We start from the raw sequence: 22,645 nt of genomic DNA, 5'->3' as shown, positions 1-22,645 counted from the left end.
GTTTTCGTGCAGGTGACACGTAAAAGCACCCACTACACTCTCTGAGTGGTTGGCGTTAGGAAGGGCATCCAGCTGTAGAAACTCTGCCAAATTAGATTGGAGCCAGGTGTTGCCATCCGGTTTCACCAGTCCTCAGTCAAATCGTCCAACCCAAGCTAGCATGGAAAGCGGACGTTAAACGACGATGATGATGATGATGATGATGATATATATATATATATATATATATATATATATATATATATATATATATATATATATATATGTATATACATACATATATATATATATATATATATATATATATATATACATACATATATATATATATATATATGTATATACATACATATATATATATATATATATATATATATATATATATATATGAAGCATTTAACGAAATAGAAGGGGATATAGCATCATACAACGTGGAAGACAATTGGAGATTTCTGCGGGACAACCTGTTGAAAGCCACCGACCAGATTTGTGGGTGGTGTAAGGTCCCCTCCCGACCCAGAGTAACGTGGTGGTGGAACAAGGAGGTAGACAGGGCTATTAGACAAAAGAAACAGGCTTGGAAGGACTGGAAGAACGGTGGTAGCAGGGAATTGTACCAATGTGCCAGAAGGGAGGCTAGGCGACAGGTTTATTTAGCCAGAGGGGAAGCAGATAAGAAAAGATTTGCCAATGTTCTGTGCCGTTAGGACCAAAGACTCGAGGTATTTCGTGTTGCAAGACAGTGTAGGAGTGAGAATAGTGATGTTGTAGGAGAGAAATGTGTTCGCATGGATGATGGTACGCTTGCACTAAATGAGGATGCAAAGAAAGAGGTCTGGAGATGCCACTACGATAGATTGCTTAATAAAGAGAATGAATGGGAGGAAGAGAGCCTGCCGTATGTCGACCCAATAGAGGGACCAGCTATCCGAGTTGATAGTACCAGGGTAGATAAAGCAATTAAGAGTATGAAGACCGGGAAAGCCCCCGGCCCATCAGGAATCACTGCAGAGATGCTCAAAATATCTGGCAGTGTTGGCTATAGCCTAGTCACCCGTATTACGAACCAGGTGATACACGAAGGAGTCATACCCAATGACTGGTGTAGCAGCATCATAGTCAACTGCTACAAAGGTAAAGGTGACGCTTTAGATACAAATAATTACAGAGGCATCAAGCTGTTAGATCAGGTTATGAAAGTTACAGAGAGGGTCATAGCCCAACTAATTAGGGAGCGAATCAATTTAGATGAGATGCAGTTTGGGTTCGTGCCAGGTAAAAGCACTACTGATGCCTTATTTCTAGTGAGACAGCTGCAGGAGAAATACCTAGCTAAGGATAAACCTCTGTACCTGGCTTTCGTTGACATGGAGAAAGCCTTTGACAGGGTCCCCCGATCCCTTATCTGGTGGTCAATGAGGAAACTTGGGATAGAAGAATGGTTAGTGAGAGCTGTGCGAGCCATGTACAGAGATGCTGCCAGTAAGGTGAGGGTTGGAAATGAGTACAGCAATGAATTCCGGGTAGAGGTAGAGGTCCACCAAGGTTCCGTCCTCAGCCCCCTCTTATTTATCATAGTCCTCCAGGCAATCACAGAGGAGTTCAAGACAGGTTGCCCCTGGGAGCTCCTCTATGCTGATGACCTTGCCCTAATTGCGGAGTCACTATCAGAGCTAGAGGAGAAGTTTCAGGTGTGGAAGCAAGGTCTAGAATTGAAGGGCCTTAGAGTCAACCTAGCTAAAACCAAAATCCTAATAAGTAGGAAGGTAGATAAAACACAAACCCCTTCAGGTAGATGGCCCTGCTCAGTATGTAGAAAAGGAGTAGGTAGTAACTCTATAAGATGTACCCGGTGCAAGCTATGGACACATAAGAGGTGCAGCAACATCAAAGGCAGGTTAACTAGCAAATTAGTTTTTGTTTGTGGCAGATGTTCAGGTGCAATAAAGACTGTAAACAAACAGGAAACAACTTCTATCTCATTCCAGGGTGAAAAACTAGAGGTAGTCGATAGCTTCCGCTATCTGGGCGACCAAGTTAGTAGTGGGGGTGGGTGCGCTGAAAGTGTAGCTGCTAGAATAAGAATAGCCTGGGCAAAGTTTAGAGAGCTCTTACCCCTGCTGGCAACAAAGGGACTCTCACTCAGAGTAAAAGGCAGACTGTATGACGCATGCGTACGAACAGCCATGCTACATGGCAGTGAAACATGGGCTGTAACTGCTGAGGACATACGTAAGCTCGTAAGGAATGAAGCCAGTATGCTCCGTTGGATGTGTAATGTCAATGTGAATACCCGTCAGAGTGTAAGTATCTTGAGAGAAAAGCTGAACATTAGAAGCATCAGTTGTGGTGTGCAAGAGAGAAGATTGCGCTGGTATGGACATGTGGTGAGAATGGATGAGGATAGCTGCGTGAAAAAGTGCCACACCCTAACAGTTGAGGGAACCCGTGGAAGAGGTAGGCCCAGGAAGACCTGGGCTGAGGTGGTGAGGCAAAACCTTCGTACATTGGGCCTCACCGAGGCGATGACTACTGACCGAGACCTTTGGAAATGTGCTGTGCGTGAGAAGACCCGGCAAGCCAAGTAAGATCGTTGCCAGTGCCCCTGGACTGGCTCTTGTGCGGGTGGCACATGAGATGCACCATTTTGAGCGTGGCCGTTGCCAGTACCACCTGACTGGCTCCCGTAGGATTTTCGAGTGAGATCGTTGCCAGTGCCCCTGGACTGGCTTGTGCGGGTGGCACATAAAAGACACCATTTCGAGCTTGGCCGTTTTCGTGCAGGTGACACGTAAAAGCACCCACTACACTCTCTGAGTGGTTGGCGTTAGGAAGGGCATCCAGCTGTAGAAACTCTGCCAAATTAGATTGGAGCCAGGTGTTGCCATCCGGTTTCACCAGTCCTCAGTCAAATCGTCCAACCCATGCTAGCATGGAAAGCGGACGTTAAACGACGATGATGATGATGATGATGATGATATATATATATATATATATATATATATATATATATATATATATATGTATATACATACATATATATATATATATATATATATATATATACATACATATATATATATATATATATGTATATACATACATATATATATATATATATATATATATATATATATATATATATATGAAGCATTTAACGAAATAGAAGGGGATATAGCATCATACAACGTGGAAGACAATTGGAGATTTCTGCGGGACAACCTGTTGAAAGCCACCGACCAGATTTGTGGGTGGTGTAAGGTCCCCTCCCGACCCAGAGTAACGTGGTGGTGGAACAAGGAGGTAGACAGGGCTATTAGACAAAAGAAACAGGCTTGGAAGGACTGGAAGAACGGTGGTAGCAGGGAATTGTACCAATGTGCCAGAAGGGAGGCTAGGCGACAGGTTTATTTAGCCAGAGGGGAAGCAGATAAGAAAAGATTTGCCAATGTTCTGTGCCGTTAGGACCAAAGACTCGAGGTATTTCGTGTTGCAAGACAGTGTAGGAGTGAGAATAGTGATGTTGTAGGAGAGAAATGTGTTCGCATGGATGATGGTACGCTTGCACTAAATGAGGATGCAAAGAAAGAGGTCTGGAGATGCCACTACGATAGATTGCTTAATAAAGAGAATGAATGGGAGGAAGAGAGCCTGCCGTATGTCGACCCAATAGAGGGACCAGCTATCCGAGTTGATAGTACCAGGGTAGATAAAGCAATTAAGAGTATGAAGACCGGGAAAGCCCCCGGCCCATCAGGAATCACTGCAGAGATGCTCAAAATATCTGGCAGTGTTGGCTATAGCCTAGTCACCCGTATTACGAACCAGGTGATACACGAAGGAGTCATACCCAATGACTGGTGTAGCAGCATCATAGTCAACTGCTACAAAGGTAAAGGTGACGCTTTAGATACAAATAATTACAGAGGCATCAAGCTGTTAGATCAGGTTATGAAAGTTACAGAGAGGGTCATAGCCCAACTAATTAGGGAGCGAATCAATTTAGATGAGATGCAGTTTGGGTTCGTGCCAGGTAAAAGCACTACTGATGCCTTATTTCTAGTGAGACAGCTGCAGGAGAAATACCTAGCTAAGGATAAACCTCTGTACCTGGCTTTCGTTGACATGGAGAAAGCCTTTGACAGGGTCCCCCGATCCCTTATCTGGTGGTCAATGAGGAAACTTGGGATAGAAGAATGGTTAGTGAGAGCTGTGCGAGCCATGTACAGAGATGCTGCCAGTAAGGTGAGGGTTGGAAATGAGTACAGCAATGAATTCCGGGTAGAGGTAGGGGTCCACCAAGGTTCCGTCCTCAGCCCCCTCTTATTTATCATAGTCCTCCAGGCAATCACAGAGGAGTTCAAGACAGGTTGCCCCTGGGAGCTCCTCTATGCTGATGACCTTGCCCTAATTGCGGAGTCACTATCAGAGCTAGAGGAGAAGTTTCAGGTGTGGAAGCAAGGTCTAGAATTGAAGGGCCTTAGAGTCAACCTAGCTAAAACCAAAATCCTAATAAGTAGGAAGGTAGATAAAACACAAACCCCTTCAGGTAGATGGCCCTGCTCAGTATGTAGAAAAGGAGTAGGTAGTAACTCTATAAGATGTACCCGGTGCAAGCTATGGACACATAAGAGGTGCAGCAACATCAAAGGCAGGTTAACTAGCAAATTAGTTTTTGTTTGTGGCAGATGTTCAGGTGCAATAAAGACTGTAAACAAACAGGAAACAACTTCTATCTCATTCCAGGGTGAAAAACTAGAGGTAGTCGATAGCTTCCGCTATCTGGGCGACCAAGTTAGTAGTGGGGGTGGGTGCGCTGAAAGTGTAGCTGCTAGAATAAGAATAGCCTGGGCAAAGTTTAGAGAGCTCTTACCCCTGCTGGCAACAAAGGGACTCTCACTCAGAGTAAAAGGCAGACTGTATGACGCATGCGTACGAACAGCCATGCTACATGGCAGTGAAACATGGGCTGTAACTGCTGAGGACATACGTAAGCTCGTAAGGAATGAAGCCAGTATGCTCCGTTGGATGTGTAATGTCAATGTGAATACCCGTCAGAGTGTAAGTATCTTGAGAGAAAAGCTGAACATTAGAAGCATCAGTTGTGGTGTGCAAGAGAGAAGATTGCGCTGGTATGGACATGTGGTGAGAATGGATGAGGATAGCTGCGTGAAAAAGTGCCACACCCTAACAGTTGAGGGAACCCGTGGAAGAGGTAGGCCCAGGAAGACCTGGGCTGAGGTGGTGAGGCAAAACCTTCGTACATTGGGCCTCACCGAGGCGATGACTACTGACCGAGACCTTTGGAAATGTGCTGTGCGTGAGAAGACCCGGCAAGCCAAGTAAGATCGTTGCCAGTGCCCCTGGACTGGCTCTTGTGCGGGTGGCACATGAGATGCACCATTTTGAGCGTGGCCGTTGCCAGTACCACCTGACTGGCTCCCGTAGGATTTTCGAGTGAGATCGTTGCCAGTGCCCCTGGACTGGCTTGTGCGGGTGGCACATAAAAGACACCATTTCGAGCTTGGCCGTTTTCGTGCAGGTGACACGTAAAAGCACCCACTACACTCTCTGAGTGGTTGGCGTTAGGAAGGGCATCCAGCTGTAGAAACTCTGCCAAATTAGATTGGAGCCAGGTGTTGCCATCCGGTTTCACCAGTCCTCAGTCAAATCGTCCAACCCATGCTAGCATGGAAAGCGGACGTTAAACGACGATGATGATGATGATGATGATGATATATATATATATATATATATATATATATATATATATATGTATATACATACATATATATATATATATATATATATATATATGTATATACATACATATATATATATATATATATATATATATATATGTATATACATACATATATATATATATATATATATATATATATATATATATATACATACATATATATATATATATATGTATATACATACATATATATATATATATATGAAGCATTTAACGAAATAGAAGGGGATATAGCATCATACAACGTGGAAGACAATTGGAGATTTCTGCGGGACAACCTGTTGAAAGCCACCGACCAGATTTGTGGGTGGTGTAAGGTCCCCTCCCGACCCAGAGTAACGTGGTGGTGGAACAAGGAGGTAGACAGGGCTATTAGACAAAAGAAACAGGCTTGGAAGGACTGGAAGAACGGTGGTAGCAGGGAATTGTACCAATGTGCCAGAAGGGAGGCTAGGCGACAGGTTTATTTAGCCAGAGGGGAAGCAGATAAGAAAAGATTTGCCAATGTTCTGCGCCGTGAGGACCAAAGACTCGAGGTATTTCGTGTTGCAAGACAGTGTAGGAGAGAGAATAGTGATGTTGTAGGAGAGAAATGTGTTCGCATGGATGATGGTACGCTTACATACATATATATATATATATATATATATATATATATATATATGCGAGTAAAAATAAATACAAAAAAAGGTGGATTTTTTTGTATGATTGTGTATAGAGGAATATATTATTTTGCTTAAAAGAGTTCCAACACTGTCTGTTTTTTATGTTTTATTTATATTCCTGCAGAACTAATGTGGGGTATAGAATATGGAATATACAATATATAATATAATATACAATATATAATATAAAATAAAATAAAAATGGATGGCACCATGAAATAAAGTATTGAATGTAGATGAAATATTGAGTGTTCAATATAAAGGATCAAATATATAAATATAAAGGCGACTCGAGTTTCAGGGCTATTTCCCTTCGTCATGGCCGGTATGACATATATATATACATATATATATATATATATATATATATATATATATATATATATATATATATACGTATATACATACATATACACACACACGTATGTGCGTACGTGTCATTCTCTATTCCTAATCTATATGAGGAAACGCCTGCGGTTATTTGTCCTCGGCTTTTATTATGCTAAGCTCTACGTTATGGAATTGCAAAAGTTCACGTTTCATGAAGAAAATTGAAGATCAAAACAAGATTGTGAGTGCTGCGATCCGAAGTTGAGAGATAAAGTGAGTACATGTAAATTGAGGAAAACAATCTGGACTCTAACGTTATTAGTGTTATCTATTGTTCAAATATAAACGTCGAACCAGAGAAGGAAATGCAGAACACATACAAACATTGATAAGGATAATCTTAGGTGGGGGAAGCGAGTATCTATGCCGTGTATTAACTCAGTGGTAATAGGAAATACGAGTCGGTGAGGATGGTTTTACGTTGTCGTTCGACCTGTCAAAAATCAAACCTCCAGTGAATCACATCCTACCATATTTTAAATGTGAGGAAGGCGGCGGAATTCTGGTTTAAGTACTCCATATAGCAGTGGAAGCGCAATGGCCCAGTGGTTAGGGCAGCGGACTCGCGGTTTCGATTCCCAGACCGGGCGTTGTGAGTGTTTATTGAGCGAAAACACCTAAAGTTCCACGAGGCTCCGGCAGGGGATGGTGGCGAACCCTGCTGTACTCTTTCACCACAACATTCTCTCACTCTTTCTTCCTGTTTCTGTTGTATCTGTAATTCAAAGGGTCAGCCTTGTCACACTGTGTCACGCTGAATATCCCTGAGAACTACGTTAAGGGTACACGTGTCTGTGGAGTGCTCAACCACTTGCACGTTAATTTCACGAGCAGGCTGTTCTGTTGATCGGATCAACTGGAACCCTCGACGTCGTAAGCGACAGAGTGCCAACAACAATAGCCCGTCGTAACTTTTATTTCTTGGAATCTTCAAAAAACTTTTACAAATTTGCGTTCTGTATACATACGATAATGCAAAAAAAAAAAATTAAAAAATCGAACTCTCCCTCACCCGCGATAAATATCAAAATTTCCACTTTTTTTCGAATTTTTCTTTAAAATCAGACAGTCTGATTTGTTTTGCTTAAATCCCAGCAATAGACCGCCCATGGGTGCATCATAATTCAATTAAATTCGTTTATGTGGAGAAAAATATTGAAAAACATCGATACATGTTAGAGTGACACAGAAACGAGGAAGGTATCAGGTGGTCGTGAGATGTGCTAAATTCGCAAAAGTTTACTGAAAATTTTTTTTAAATAAGCAAGTTACAAGGAGTTATGTGGGATACTTAAACCAGAATTCCATCACCAAACCTCTCGTGAATCACATGCTACTATATCGAATAATGTATGTCTAAATTGAAGGAATGGTAATATCTGTCATCATAAGATTGCTCTACTGGGGTTATGATACAAATATGAAGCATCTCTCAGTATACTTTAGATGCTTTCAAAGCTGTCCTATGCTACTCCTACCCAAATGAATGGATAGGGGTAGCATGGCAATAGGCATGGACATAGCTCCTTAATCATGTTTGCTTCTTAACCACGTTTTTCAGTTCAATTTCACTTCATGGTACTTTGGGCAAGTATATTTTACGACAGTCCCAGGTCAACCTAAACCATGTGGGTGGATTTGGTAGATGCAAACTGAAATAAGCTTGGTGTGTGTATGTATGGTTTCTTATTATTATTTGGTTTAACATCACTCAGTAAGACCTTTGGTAGCTATCTATCTAAAGTTGTCTGATGGCTATGGTACGTACACACATAACGTTTGCACCACCAGTCTAGAACCCCTATCTTGCTTTAGTCACCTTTTTGAGAAACATAAAAGAACATGATTTTATTATAATTAAAATAATAAGTTTAGAAAAATAAATTTACAATGCTAAGTATGTACAAAAGAGTTTATAAAAAATTTTAGAAATTGATAACTAAAAAGTAACCAAAAGTAATTGCCCTTTAAATTGTAACTCGCATGCCAAATTAACACCCTAAAATGTTTGTGTATCATAGCTTCACTAGTTCAGATATGTCAGCAGAATTCTAATGAGATTCACTCTTGTAGAGAGTTAGTAAATCTTTAACACATAAAGCGCAACGGGCCAGGATCGTGACCGTCAGGCAACAATCATGGCCCAGATAGATGCATTTAATTTACGGGCGTTTATTGGTGTCTAATGTCACTCAAACATTCCGATACCTCCCAGAAATGCAAGAGGACTAATAATTCAACTAATGACTTTTCAGATGATGTAAAACTTGCCACCATTATATACTAAGAAAATATTTTAACTATTTTTTTTTGGTTTTTTATGTGTGCATAGTAGTTTCATTTTCATAAAATGTGCTCAACAGTCCATGCTATGTAAGTGCAAATCGCAGCACTTAATGAGTTAAGGATGAAGTATTTTCTGATCCTAAAGGAGAAACGTAGTGTTTTGGATGCAATTTAAGTTATAGTTATTAATTGTTATTAATGATGTGCAGTCATCATAAAACATTATGGGAGACTGTAAGGCCAAGCATTTACTAATTCGAAGTATTTTTTTTAGCTCTGTGTTGCTCATGAATACAAATAATATATTGTTAAATGCATTTTCCCTAGATAGTTATCATAATTGTATATTGGTAATGTTGAATGAGAGAAAGTTGTCATCACTTGGGGAAATATTTTAAAAATCTTTGTTCATAAAGTGAAGTAAAGTGAGCTAAATTGTGTGCGTGTGTGCAGTTAAAAGTAACTGAAGTTATTTATGTACAGAAGGATGAAAATAAAAAGCAGAGATAAGAATAAAATCCTACTCAAAAATACACAAGAGTTGATAAAATATGGATTGGAGAGGGCCTTGTCAAGACACACACATGTCAGAGGAGTCTGATAAGAAAGTCGGAGGACGGAGGAGCGAGTATGTCTCATAGCAGATACAATGAAGGTGGTGTTGTGGACCAAGGGAAATAACTTTGCATTTGTTGAAGTTCTGTTTGAGAAATATATATATATTGATGCGACAAATTACAGCAGCTCAACCATCATTATATTATACACGGTTCTTCGTCATTTAAAGAAAAAGTATATGTAGAATAATATCAACAAATTATCAAACAATCTTTTATTTTAAATGTTGTGGAGTAATTTGAGTTATGTTTTATCGGTTTTTTTCTCTATTAAAAGTGTTAATTTTACCACCGTCTCAATAAAATTTAAACAGGCTTTTTCTAAATCTAACCTCCAAGTGATAATCTCTGCTCTGTAAATATGTCACTTCCAGCAATCTTCCTTGTTTATTAATTCATTTAAAAAAAAAAAAATTATATTTCGTGAGCATGGATGCATTTTTAAGATTGTCAAGAAGGCTAAAGATGCCTTTTACCATCACTCAGTAAGACCTTTGGTAGCCGCTCCCCAGCTATCTATCTAAAGTTGTCTGATGGCTATGGTACATACACGCGTAACGTTTGCATCACCAGTCTATCACCCCAATCTTGCTCAAGCATATCAATCGCCTGGAAACTGTTCAGGGCATGGACACATTAAAACTCCGGCGTTTGGCAACTAACTTGGTAAGACACCTACAAGATTATCCACCATCTTTCCAACAACTTTAGTCACCTTTTTGAATTCCATGTCTAACACACGTGAACATGCTTACAAAATAAAAAATTTTAAAAAAACAGCACAGCGCCCATCACTTTCGGAAACACTGTTTCACGCTCAAAATTGCTAAAGCATGGAATATACTATCTGCATCAGTTGTTAGCTGTCAGGACACTACATCCTTCAAAACTTACGTGCTTCCTGAAATTCGCAGAGTACACCTGATTCTCCCCCCCCCCCCTACACACACACACCTTTTGTTTCCCTTCTTGTGCATTACTCTATGTACTGTTCATGCACTTTTGGCTACTGTTTCTGATGAGATGTAGTACACCTGGGCACTATATACATTAAGTTCATTGTCAAGTTGCAAAAGAAAATCGGTCCTTGTCAAGTTAACTTATGTAAGCCGTATATAAAGTCAGGTTACCTCTGAGATGAGAAACATCTATGTGCTTTTTAAGTGCTGTTATTACATCAGAAACAGATGTCCTCCCACCTGGCTTTAAAAATTACTTGATAAAGACAGGTATCTCAACTTACTGGCGTATAACTGATAGAGACAACATAAACAATAATGTTTCAATTGATTTTAATCCACTGTTTCTTTTACCTTAGCATTCATCTCTAATATCAACTCGAAGAGTAGGTTACATAAAACTAGAGAATACATTAAATAGTAGAATCGGCAAAAGCTAGAGATGAGCTACGTGAGAAAATAGTAAAATAGAGTATAAAGTGATGAAACGGCAGAATAAATTGTATGCTGCGAGGAGGAAAATAATTTCATTTTCTAAATGTATTTTAGTAAACACAGTCTCGACTTATCAAGTTGTTTGGCCCTAGACGAGCTCTGAGAAACAGCAAGCATAAACCAACGTGCTCGTTTTTGTTTACAATTATAATACTTCCTGGAGCTTATCTTCGTTTCCAAGGTCCCATAAAAATGAAAATATTTACTATGTCAAAAATAGAGGTCTTGTCAGCCAATAAAATGAAAGTTTTTTTTTTCTTTTTTACAAAATAGTTAAATAACGGAAGTAAAACAGTGGGCATTTAGTAGAGTGACCACTAAATGCTAATGTGACGTTCTTATTACTGAAGCTGGATCCACCAAATATTCAAGTTAGATTCCTAATTAATGTGTGCAAAGCATGGCTATTAACTACCCAAGAGCATTGAATGTCGAGAGAGAATGGTTAACAGTAAATGCTACTTCTGACAAGGTAAATGCTTTCATTTATTCGAGTCAGAGTTCGTCTTGCCAGCATTATACACCCCAGGGACGAAGCAATGCATTGGAGCCTTTAATATTTATTCTTAGTTGCTTAGCAGCATTTCGCCCGTCTTAACTTTCTGAGTTCAAATTCAACCGAGGTCGACTTTGCCTTTTATCCTTTCGGGGTCGATAAAATAAGTACCTGTTGAATACTGAGGTCCTCGAAATTGCTGGCTTTCAAAAGTATGTATTTCCTCCCATCACAGAAATAATGCTGAGTTCAACATTATAAGCTCTATCCAGCCTCCAAAATTCCCTCTACTTTAACACTATTGATGATTTCGTACTTCGGACTTGACTAGAAAAAGCAGCTAAATTACCTTGAAACTACACTACCATCCAACGTGGTTACCTGATCTCTTTGAAGAAAAAAAAAAGCCAGGCATGGCTACGTGGTAAGAAACTTGCTTTTCAACCACATGGTACCTTGAGCAAGTGTCTTCTATAGCTCCAGGTCGACCAAAGCCTTGTGAGTGGATTTGGAAGTCAGAAACTGAAAGAAGCCCGTTGTGTCTATGTATATATCTATGTGTGTTTGTCCCTTATCACCGCTTGACAACCGGCTCTGGTATGTTTACGCCTCTGTATCGTAGCGGTTCGGCAATAAAGACCGATAGAATAAGTACTACACTTAAAAATAGAAAAAATCCTGGGGTCGATTTCTTTAAACGCAGTCAAATGAATGACCCTAAAGTGACGGGATGATTATAAATAAAATGCATTTAATCATAGGTCGGCTTGATCAAAGTTGACCTGGGGTTTAAGTTAGAGATACATTATATATATATATATATATAACAGGATGTCATAGTTGAAATTTGAAAAAATCTTTGATCACCGGCCTGTTTGCTGAATTACATGGCTCAACTAACCAAGGGTTCAATAACAACAAATTAGAAAACGTAAGCTTACTTCGGAGCAGATAATCGATTGAAATAATGCGATGCTACTAGAAGATGAGACTAATTGACAGAACTGTTGTACAATGCCGGTATTAAATACAAGTTTGGCCGATGTCGATGCTAATGCCGCGAAGAGACCAGAAAAAACTGCCAGAAATGCTCCATAATTAATCACTTCCTTCCAGTTCTTCATTTTAATCTGTTGACTTGTTTCTAATCAATCCTAATTTTTTTTTATTATCAAGATGCAAATACTTCGTTAGCTGTATTACATAAAAAATAACAACGTATAAAATATTAATAATAAAGAAGTAAAATAAAGTATTGATAATAAGGAAATAAAATAAAATAATATATGAAATTTGTTTTTGTAATAGTTTATTAGTGGAATCGAAACTGCGGCTTAGAATGCTTCGTTCGCGTTTTCTTTCTCTCTTGCAGTGAAGAGAAATTCATAAGCTTATTAGATAATTTTTCTCAAATAATAAATATCTTCAAAATATTCAATCATTAGCCATAGATATATTAACAAAATAAAATAATATAAAGTGATGTGTTTTTAAATGTCAGATAATAAACAAAAAATCGGTATTGCGAATATTCTTCTCATTATATATACAGTTTTCACCCATGCTTTGCAGGTTCGCAGTAAAAATAATCCACTATGGTGGACTATAATGTCAGTCTGCAGGCTTACTGTAAAATATTATCTCATGCAGCTAAGTATCCTCACAGTTCCGTTAATGGAGTTCTTCTCGCCGAGGATACTAAGGTGAAGGATTCCAATAAATGCTTAAAAATGGTGGACACTATCCCTTTGTTTCATGTCTGCTTAGGACTTACGCCGATGCTCGAATTCGCCCTGACGCTGGTTAGTATGGACATAACATCACATTGCCGTATCTTTTCAATTATTCTTGATGTTTATTCTCTTTTGTCAGTATTCATCTTTCCTCCCTGAATTCCCTGGTTGTGAAATTTAAGGGATTAAGTGACGGACTTAAATTTTAATTTGGTTTCAAATCGGTAAGGCGACCACCTCGTGCTTAAAGTACCGATGATTTTAATTGGAAAAAAACGTTATTTCTCAAAAAAAAAAAGATAAAAGGAATTTTTTTTTAACAGTTGCTTATTTAAGAAAAATGCATGTAAATAATTTTATGTTGAAAGCTTTATAATATCTTAAAGTTTTGTAGCTGAAACTTGATGGCTTCTAAGAAAGTATTGTATTATTAGAAAATGGTTATCTATATATGGTGTTCAATGAATGAGTCTGCTATTTGCATGTTATGCCTTCTTCCCCCCCCCTCCTCCACATAGGTGTACAATTCTTACGGACTAGTCAAAGCGCAAGTGCAAATATCCTATTCGCTTTCTATTTCATTATTTGTTGGAAAAATATAAATTTCAACTTCTGTTGGAGATTTTAATTTTGATTTGTTCTATATTTGGATTTAACACCATTTCATTTCTATTTTATGAAAACATTTCTTCAGTTGCTGTTGTTTAGCCCCAGACCAGCCCTGATCGAGCAAACTTATTAAGGGATTTCCGGTTGTGAGCATACCGTCTGGACTATGTCCTTCCCAATTTAAGGTGGTATGGCGTGCTTTGAGAGAGAACAGGTTATTATTTCAAGCAGGCTGATCGGCCATTTAGAGCCATTCGCTCATTGGCTCGAATAAAAACTCTTTAATTGTTGTTTAGAAATGATTGGGACTAAAAAATTTATCAACGCCGCTCCCTTTTGTCAGTATGGTTTTTGAGTAATCACTAAATGGATTAAGTTATATCTTCACGATGCTAAGGTACTTAATTATTGAGGTAGGTTTCAATGTATTTCACATTGCAGGGGAAAATAAGCAGATTAAATTAACTACAGAGCCAAGAGCAACAAATATATTGCATCCTGTAGATTATCAATGCAGCAAGCAGATTATTCGAAATGTTAAAGGTACATGTACGACAGATTGCAGGAAACTAGTAATTAAATATACTGCGGTTGGCAGTAATAACCAGTTGATTAATGAGGATCAAGTTAAAACCGTCATTAACTCAGCAGTTTGAACCCTGTTTTAAGATCACAATTCTCAGGATTTAACATATAAAAGAAAGACACATTGCATTTAATTAACTCTTTCATAACTGGGATACATTACATGTGTTTCAATTAATTTTGAAAATAATCAAGAATTTGGTGGGCTTTAATAAAACAAACTAACTTGGCGATTTTTAAGTTGATAGTTGGAACATATGTAAAAAATGAACGCTTTCAAATGAGTGTTTTTGTTGTTTTGTTTTATAGTATCAGAAGTTAATATAAAAAGAGATAACCATGGAACATCTTTGATCAGTGGTTTGCCAAATCTCAACTCGGGCCTGACTTGGGCTGAACAACACCACCAACAAAGGAATATGTCTGCTGTTAGAAGTGTAATACTAGGGAACCAAAACTCATGCTGTTCACACCCGAGATTTGAAACAGTTTTGAGTTGAATGAGCTGAGTACAGTTTGATTTGATATGGAATGCTAAACTGTAAGAAAGACTTAAGCCCAGTTGAACTTTTATCAATGAGTATTAAAAACGTTAGCAGATGTTTTGCAAACTGGCAATTGCACTGAGTTGAATAGGTGATGCAGAAGGCAGGTGCATGAAATAAGTCAGCAGTTTGAAATTGCTATAAGAGAAGCAGCAAAGAACTTTACAGTAGAGCTGGCCCGAGACTGATAAGACCAGTGGAAGGCTGTTGTATTTCAAATCTGTCCAAACCACACCAGCATGGGAAAGCTGATAATAATAATAATAATAATAATAATGACAATCATGACACCATCATCACTATCAACACCATTCACTAATTATTTTTGTTGTTATTCTCTTATTAAAGATACTTACTGTGGCTTTTATTTATTTATTTTGCTAAACCTGCTATTTTTGTTGTTGTTTTCCAGATAGATATATATTGTAAAAGTAAAGGTTTGGTCATTGGTGGATATTACCAAGCCAATGAAAGCTATTGCAATTCAAAGTAAGTTGTTGTTATGAATTTTATTACCTTTTTTTACTTGTTTCGGTCATTTGACTGCGGCCATGCTGCAGCACCACCTTTTTAGTCAAGCAAGTCAACCCCCAGGACTTATTCTTTGTAAGCCTAGTACTTATTCTTTCGGTCTCTTTTGCCGGCCCACCAAGTTACAGGGGACATAAACACACCAGCATCGGTTGTCAAGCGATGTTGGGGGGGACAAACACACACACACACACACACATGACGGGCTTCTTTCAGTTTCTGTCTACCAAACCCACTGACAAGGTTTTGGTTGGCCTGACACTATAGAAGACACTTGCCCAAGGTGCCATGCAGTGGGAGTGCAGGTGCTCTTTACATGGCATCAGCACCCACAAGCCCTCAAGATTAGGAACACTCGGATGGAGAGGATGCCAGGGACATACCTGTATGCAAGGACAACCACGATTTTACTTAACTTGACATGTCTTTTCAAGCACAGCGAACAGATGTCCAAATTGGTGAACAAATAAAAGTTAGTGGAAACAAAATAGTGAATGTTATGCCATGATAAATAAGAAGTCTAAAGTGTTATTGATGTTAGATATACCGTTAGATGAAAAAAATTGAAATTTGAGGTCACTTCTTATAACTTATTTCAGCTTTCCTCTATTCATGTGTCTTTAGCTTATGTTGGTGACCTGATAAAAACAGGATTCGGTAGATATGAGAGTTTCCTTTGCATATGCAATGCAGTTGGTGTAAGAATTAGAATTGCTAAAATATAAGCCAGTAATAGTGACTGTCCACAACTGATGAATCACAATAGCCAAGTATTGCAAAAAGGAAGTAGGTATACAAGATGTGGAATGGAATATCAGTTAGATCACCAATTAACTTTCTTTTGATTTATAATTAAATGTCATGACTGCTGATGGTTCTTTGATAGTGGTGACCTTCTTAGGGAAGTTTGACCTAATTATCATAACTAGGTCAAACAGTTTGGCCTGGTTCCTATTTATGGCATTTTTCAAAGGCTTTATCGGATATATGTTTTGATATGTGTAAGTTGTTTAGTGTAGTAAGAATAGAAATATGTGCAATTGAAACACATAGCTGTCTGCTGGTAAAGAAATATCTGTGATTTGGTGGTTAAGTAATGTGAACTTCATAGAGAAAAAGTGAATCCAGAAAATGTTGACATTCAGAAAAGAAAGTCTTACAACTCAGTCTTTCAGATTTGAATTTGACCAAATATATTTTGTGTCTTAACCTTTTAATATTCAGAATACTCTGCCAATTGTGATGCTTATTTATTCACATTCATCGTCATCATCATTTAGCATCTGTTTTCCATGTTCAAATGGATTTACATGGTTTGAATCGAATCGGTAAGCCGGAGAGCTGTACCAGGCTCCAGTCTGGTTTGGCTTCGTTTCTGTCGCTGGTTGCTCTATTTAATGCTAACCACTCCAAGAGTGTAGTGGGTGTCTTTTACATGTCACTGGTACTGGCTATAACGATTTCACTTGGCTTGACGTGTCTTAAGCACAGCAAGTTCAATCACCTGTCATTGCCGCCGTGCATTATCTTGTAGCTTCAAGATTTTGATGTTGTGATTGTTTATTTTTACAATGACATTGTTGGGTAGGTGTGTGTGGGGGGGAGGTGCAGATCTGGCCAGTTTTGAACATTAAAACATGTAGAATATTTTAGCTTGATTTCTTTTCTGATTTTTTTTTTTTGTTTTTGTTTTTTTTAGCTAGAGCCCCTAAGAAAGAAATATTCCATTCATCATGCAAATTACAGAACTTTTTGACTATAGCCTCTGTTTTTTTTTCTGTCCTTGTTTTCGTATACACTCACTGCTTTCTTCCAAGGAATCTAATGCTCTGAAAATTCTTAGTGATAAATATTCATACTTCACAGTGTTTTTATTCATAATTCTCTGTATTCATAATCAACCTTTTTTTTTTATGTTTGCAGACCTGATAATGTTGCCTATTTAATTGGCAAGAAGATACAGGAATATTTTGCAGATTCATGTATATTTATGGTAAGTGTATCATTTTATCACATTTTAAAAGGATAGGATTCTGCCACCCCTTGTCCCCACAATCAAACAGTTTGCTTGGCCAACCTATTTATTTGATTTTTCTTGAGTATTCACTCCTAAATTCCTTGAGCCAACAACCTTCAAATGTCTAAACAAGAAGTTGTAGAAATTACAGCCATTCTTCTCGGAGGAAGCTATCCTGTATCATAAAATGTGCAAGTTAAGAGAGTTCTAATGTGAGAAAGCTTCAATGACCAGTGGGTGGTCTTTGTCTGGCAGCAGATAACTCAACTGTTTCCAGCTGTTGTTAGCATTTTGATTCTTGCAAAAAATATCACATTTAATTTCACTGAATCCTTCGACATAGCTGTTTAAATTGTTCTATAAATAGTGAATTATTCCTCTTCTATGGCACGTTTTCTCAGCTAGGGGAATGGGCTGCTGGAGATTTTACTTATCTTGATCATAACCAAAACATGAACAACAGCTTCCTTAGCCACACAATAATCTGCATTTTCCTATAAACAATAGCCTTTCAGGCAAAGCCACCAAATTCACTGTTTATTTTATATCTATACCGCTACCTCCTAGACACACATATCTTTACCACTTTATGCTCAGGGCTGCTAAAGATCAACACAGTGAATTCATTTTGAAATGCTTTGCTACCACATTAGACTCTTACCATCACCAACTTTTGTAACATTTTTCTTTCTGTTCATGTTGTGAAAAAGTTACAACTGTTTCCACTAATGATGAAAGTAAAACACTAATATCTATGATATTAACAGCATAGCACTTACGTTCATAATCATCATCGTCACTTTTAAGGCAATGAAGATGTGTGCCAATGATATCTTATTCCTTGAATCTCATTCTCTACTTGATGACCTTCGTTATGTGTTATCCAAAACCACGTCTACTCTTTCTCTTACTATTAAGTCTGTTTACTTTTAAATACACTCCTGTACAAGAGTGACACTATTCTACACTGTACTTTTGTTGTATATATACACATCCTTTGTTCTAGATGCTAATCTAACATCTACCGTCCCTGCACAGTCTTTATGATTCAAGATACAACATAATCAGTGTACATACATAACTCAAAAATACTAATTGAAACTGCTAGAATTAGTTACCAAAATCGTTCTAAATCAAATCCTACTATCTTAGATAAAAAAAGGGCCACATTAGCTAATGTGATCTTGGATACACATTGCCTGAAAATAAATGATCAGATGGTCATGGCTTAAACATTTTTGGTCATTTATGTGTATTCAGTAAGAGGCAGCCTAGGGTTAAACGTCACCTTTTAATAATATTGCACTTAAATCTAAATACACACCTCCTTCTCAAGGACTGGGGTTCAACTCCAGGAGGGCCTGGAAATATTTCAGCTTGGAGCAATTGTTATCTTTTTACCAAATACTAATACATCCATCTCCTACCAAAATGCTGCTCCACAGATCTGGGATCATGCATGTATTACATAAAGGTGTGTGCATACACAATAAATATATCTCACCATAAAAGCTTCTGTTCATGTATTTATGTACTGGTAGTAGCATTTCACTTTGCAAACATCTGTACCTCAAACACCTACTAAACACTGTCATCTGTTACAGGTCTGGTCAGTTTAACTTGGAGCTGGTTTGCAATCCATCAGTGAGCACTGTAAATGTTGTTGTTGTTGGTGTTTGAGTTTGCTCATCTCTGATTGGAAACATCATTCAAAAATAAGATGCCCTATCTTTTTAGGGGTAATATATCCTGGACTACATTATCCAGTATGTGCTTTCTGTAAAACAGTACCATGTCAGTTTCAAAAGTGTGATATGGTACCCACTTTGCTTGTTATTTTTAGCAGATTGGGCAACCATGTAGAGGCATCATTGTCTCATGAAAACGACAGATAATTGAACTGATTATCTATCCACACACCCACCTCATTATATATATACGTGTGTGTGTATAGCAGCATTAGGAAGGGCAACCAGCTGTAGAAACAACACCAAAGCAGATGTTAGAGCTTGGCGCACTGCTCTGGCTCACCAACTCCTGTCGAACCATCCAACCCATGCCAGCATGACAGGTGGACATTAAATGATGATGATGATGTGTGTGTGTCCTCATCATTGTCTTACATCTGCTTTCCATACTGGCATATGTTGGGGGCAGCATACATACACGCAACAGATGTAACCTTTTTTCCTTCACTCCTCTGAACAATAAAGGCATTGAGATTAATGTTATTTGGGTTAGGGTTATTAACCCATTACTTACCAGTCATCTCGTATGAGATCACTTAAAAATTACAAATTTCGTAATTATCTGTCAATATTTACACATATCTAACCTTTTTGCTATATCTACTAGGTATATTTCTCTGATATTCAAATGAGGTTTGCTAATTTTTCACCCAATATCTCGTTTATTTCTATTTGAAATGTTATTTTGATCATTCCAGCGTGTTTCTAATGCTGTTTTATGCTAGAAATCAAAGTTTCATAAAAAAATTCCAGTTAATAGAATTATGGGAGGTAATGGGCTGTTTAATTTGTGTTCTATTTCATAGGTGAATAATAACAAAATATCACCTCAGTGTGTATCAGAAGCTTACAAAATTTATCTTTATAAAGACAACATGTGGAAAGAAGCTGACAAAAAGTAAGTGTTCTTTTCTGTTTCATTAAAGTTTGGAATTATCACTACATTTGAAATACACTACATGTAAAATATGTGCATATGAAGCTTGCTTCCCAACCACATGGTTTCAGGTTCAGTCCCTCTTCATGACACCTTGGGCAAGTGTCTGCTATTATAACACTGGACCAACCAATAAAACCTTGTGATTAGATTTGACGGTAAATGAAAACTGAAAGAAGCTTGTTGTGTGAGTGTGTGTAAGGGGACCCCCCCCCCCTTGGTCATGAATGACCATGAGATTTCACCTAGAAAGTTCCCTTCCAAGGCACAAGTCCATGTAAGGTCGTTTATGGAAGACCAATAGTTGCCCATGCATACCAGCCTCCCATCTCCATGCCACTGATGTTATCCAAGGGAAAGGCAAAGGCTGATACAGCTTGGCACCAGTGACGTTGCAACTAATTTCTACAGTTGAGTGAACTGGAGCAACATTGAATAAAGTGTCTTGCCAAAAACACAACACGCAACCTGGCCCAGGAATCGAACTCACTACCTCATGATTGAGAGCCTGACACTCTAATCACTGAGCCATGCCTCAGAAATAAACACATGCTATTTTTGAAGGATTTGTTTCTGGAAACAAAATAATGTCATTTTATGCATTGTCATATCCAATCAAATGTGAAAACATGTCCACCTAAACAAAAATACCTTACTTGGAAACCAAGTGATGATTGGTGACAAGAAGGGCATCTGGCCATAGAAAATCTGTCTCAACAAATTGTCCGATCCATGCAAAGCATGGAAAACTGGACTTGAAAGCAATGATGATATTGTGCTTTAAGTGCCTGATACATTTTAGACAATAAAGCAACCATATGGAGGCTTTCTCTCATGTGGATTTCATTATAGTCTATGAAATTGTAATCAGCCATTAAAATTTTTGAGGCTCATATAAATGAGACAAAGTGCCTTGTATATTTGGCAGACAAAGTGCCTTGTATACTTGTTCTCTCTGTTTAGGTTCTGAGTCCAAATCTCACTGAGGCCAACTTTGTTTTACATTGTTCTGGGGTTAATAAAATAAAACAATACAAGACAGTGGATTGGCAGAATTCTTAGAGCGTTGGATAAAATGATTTGCAGTATTTCTAACAGCTCTTTATATCCTGAGTACCCAAGCAGACATGGTGAACTTGTCCATATCTAGACAACAAGATGATGTCTTGTAAAAAAAAAAATACCCAAAGGCAAGATGAAACCACTTTTGTACTTTCTATGGAAACTCGATGACAGACATATAGCAATTGTTAAGGACAGTACCAGGGGTTGTTTGCCAATAGAAAACTTGGGTCATGGTTCCCTTCTGATTTTCTACATAGTTCCTTCATGTTTGCTAAGATGTTCGTAACATCTTATGCAACGTTTTTTTTTTTAATGTCACCTTCATGTCTGTCGTTATTAGCACACTTCTAACTTTAGAATTGCTTTCTTGCAGACAAACAGTTGAAGAAGAGACCCTTCTCACTGCATCCCAAGTATTGGAGACACCAGCAATATATCGCAAACTCATGGATTTTGATAACCACTTTGACGATATCAAAAATGATTGGCGAAATATAGAGCTAAATGAAATATTAACTAACAAGGATATTTTGAAGAATTATCCCTAGTATTTTTTATTTTTTACAGTCAGTGAGGAAAGAACTAATGCTTGCATCTGTGTGATTACATTATGAAAATGATATTGACAAAGTCTTACCAATTTTCAACTTTGGAATGAGTTCTTTCTGTTACATTCTTTCAAGCTCCAGCTCTCTCATTTTGTTATTTTATCAGTCTTTAAAACAATCAGATGTTATTTCATCTCAACGCATTTTTATTTAATGTTTATTTTTTTTGTTTACTATTTTTTCCACCAGAAACAAAGAAGGCAACATTTTACTTTAAAAAAATTGAGAAAACAGATTATTCCTGTTTTATAATTTTTCCAGTTCATTAATTAATTATCTATCATGAATTCTAATAATACAAATGGTATGGTTGTCTAAAATTAACGCCTGTGTTTTTATTTTATTTTATTTTCCTTTTTTTTTTTTATATAATGATTCTCAAATGTTCCCAGTTTAAGAGCAAGCTATTTAGAGCAGGAATGGTGACTTCAGATTTTAGTATTGCTGGCTAAATCTGAAGTCAACTAAAGAGGTGTCACTCTAGCCTTATATGAGTGTCTACTTAAAACCCTCCAAGATGAAACTTCTAATTAATTAACGAAAGAAAGAAAGAAAAAAAAACAATAATACCTCCTCACTTTGTGCTGCTTCTTTA

At 37.8% G+C, this 22,645-nt stretch overlaps 2 protein-coding genes across 5 annotated transcripts in view; one reads left to right on the top strand and one right to left on the bottom strand.

Annotated features, from left to right (window-relative positions):
* LOC128249667 (transmembrane protein 42-like) overlaps positions 1-12,859 on the bottom strand; it is an 18,561-nt gene extending 5,702 nt beyond the window's left edge. The window contains exon 1 of the mRNA XM_052973870.2: positions 12,614-12,859. Within this exon, the coding sequence (XP_052829830.1) occupies positions 12,614-12,796 (183 nt within the window). The 5' untranslated portion in view covers positions 12,797-12,859. The remainder of the gene's footprint in view (positions 1-12,613) is intronic.
* LOC106883906 (ER membrane protein complex subunit 8) lies at positions 6,902-22,645 on the top strand. 4 transcript variants are annotated; one of them, XM_052973869.2, is made up of 6 exons: positions 6,902-7,032; positions 13,245-13,474; positions 15,557-15,633; positions 17,599-17,668; positions 20,247-20,338; positions 21,816-22,645. In XM_052973869.2, the coding sequence occupies exons 2-6, from the start codon at positions 13,268-13,270 to the stop codon at positions 21,988-21,990; spliced, it is 621 nt and encodes a 206-aa protein (XP_052829829.1). In that variant the 5' UTR covers positions 6,902-7,032; positions 13,245-13,267; the 3' UTR covers positions 21,991-22,645. The 4 variants fall into 4 exon arrangements, with proteins under 4 accessions (XP_052829829.1, XP_089220581.1, XP_014790531.1 ...); XM_014935045.3 differs by lacking the exon at positions 6,902-7,032 and adding an exon at positions 11,473-11,648; XM_089364455.1 differs by lacking the exons at positions 6,902-7,032; positions 13,245-13,474 and adding an exon at positions 11,450-11,648 and having other exon boundaries at positions 21,816-22,374.

The sequence above is a fragment of the Octopus bimaculoides genome, chromosome 16, assembly GCF_046866305.1.
Source record: "Octopus bimaculoides isolate indiv1 chromosome 16, ASM4686630v1, whole genome shotgun sequence".
NCBI lineage: Eukaryota > Metazoa > Mollusca > Cephalopoda > Octopoda > Octopodidae > Octopus > Octopus bimaculoides.
This window is presented reverse-complemented; position numbering and strand designations above follow the sequence as displayed.

Excerpts from the sequence above, each read along its gene's own strand:
- LOC106883906 (XM_052973869.2), top strand. The coding sequence starts at position 13,268 with ATGGTGGACTATAATGTCAGTCTGCAGGCTTACTGTAAAATATTATCT. Across the intron at positions 15,634-17,598 it reads GAAAGCTATTGCAATTCAAA|ACCTGATAATGTTGCCTATT; the intron begins GTAAGTTGTTGT and ends TTATGTTTGCAG. Across the intron at positions 17,669-20,246 it reads CAGATTCATGTATATTTATG|GTGAATAATAACAAAATATC; the intron begins GTAAGTGTATCA and ends TCTATTTCATAG.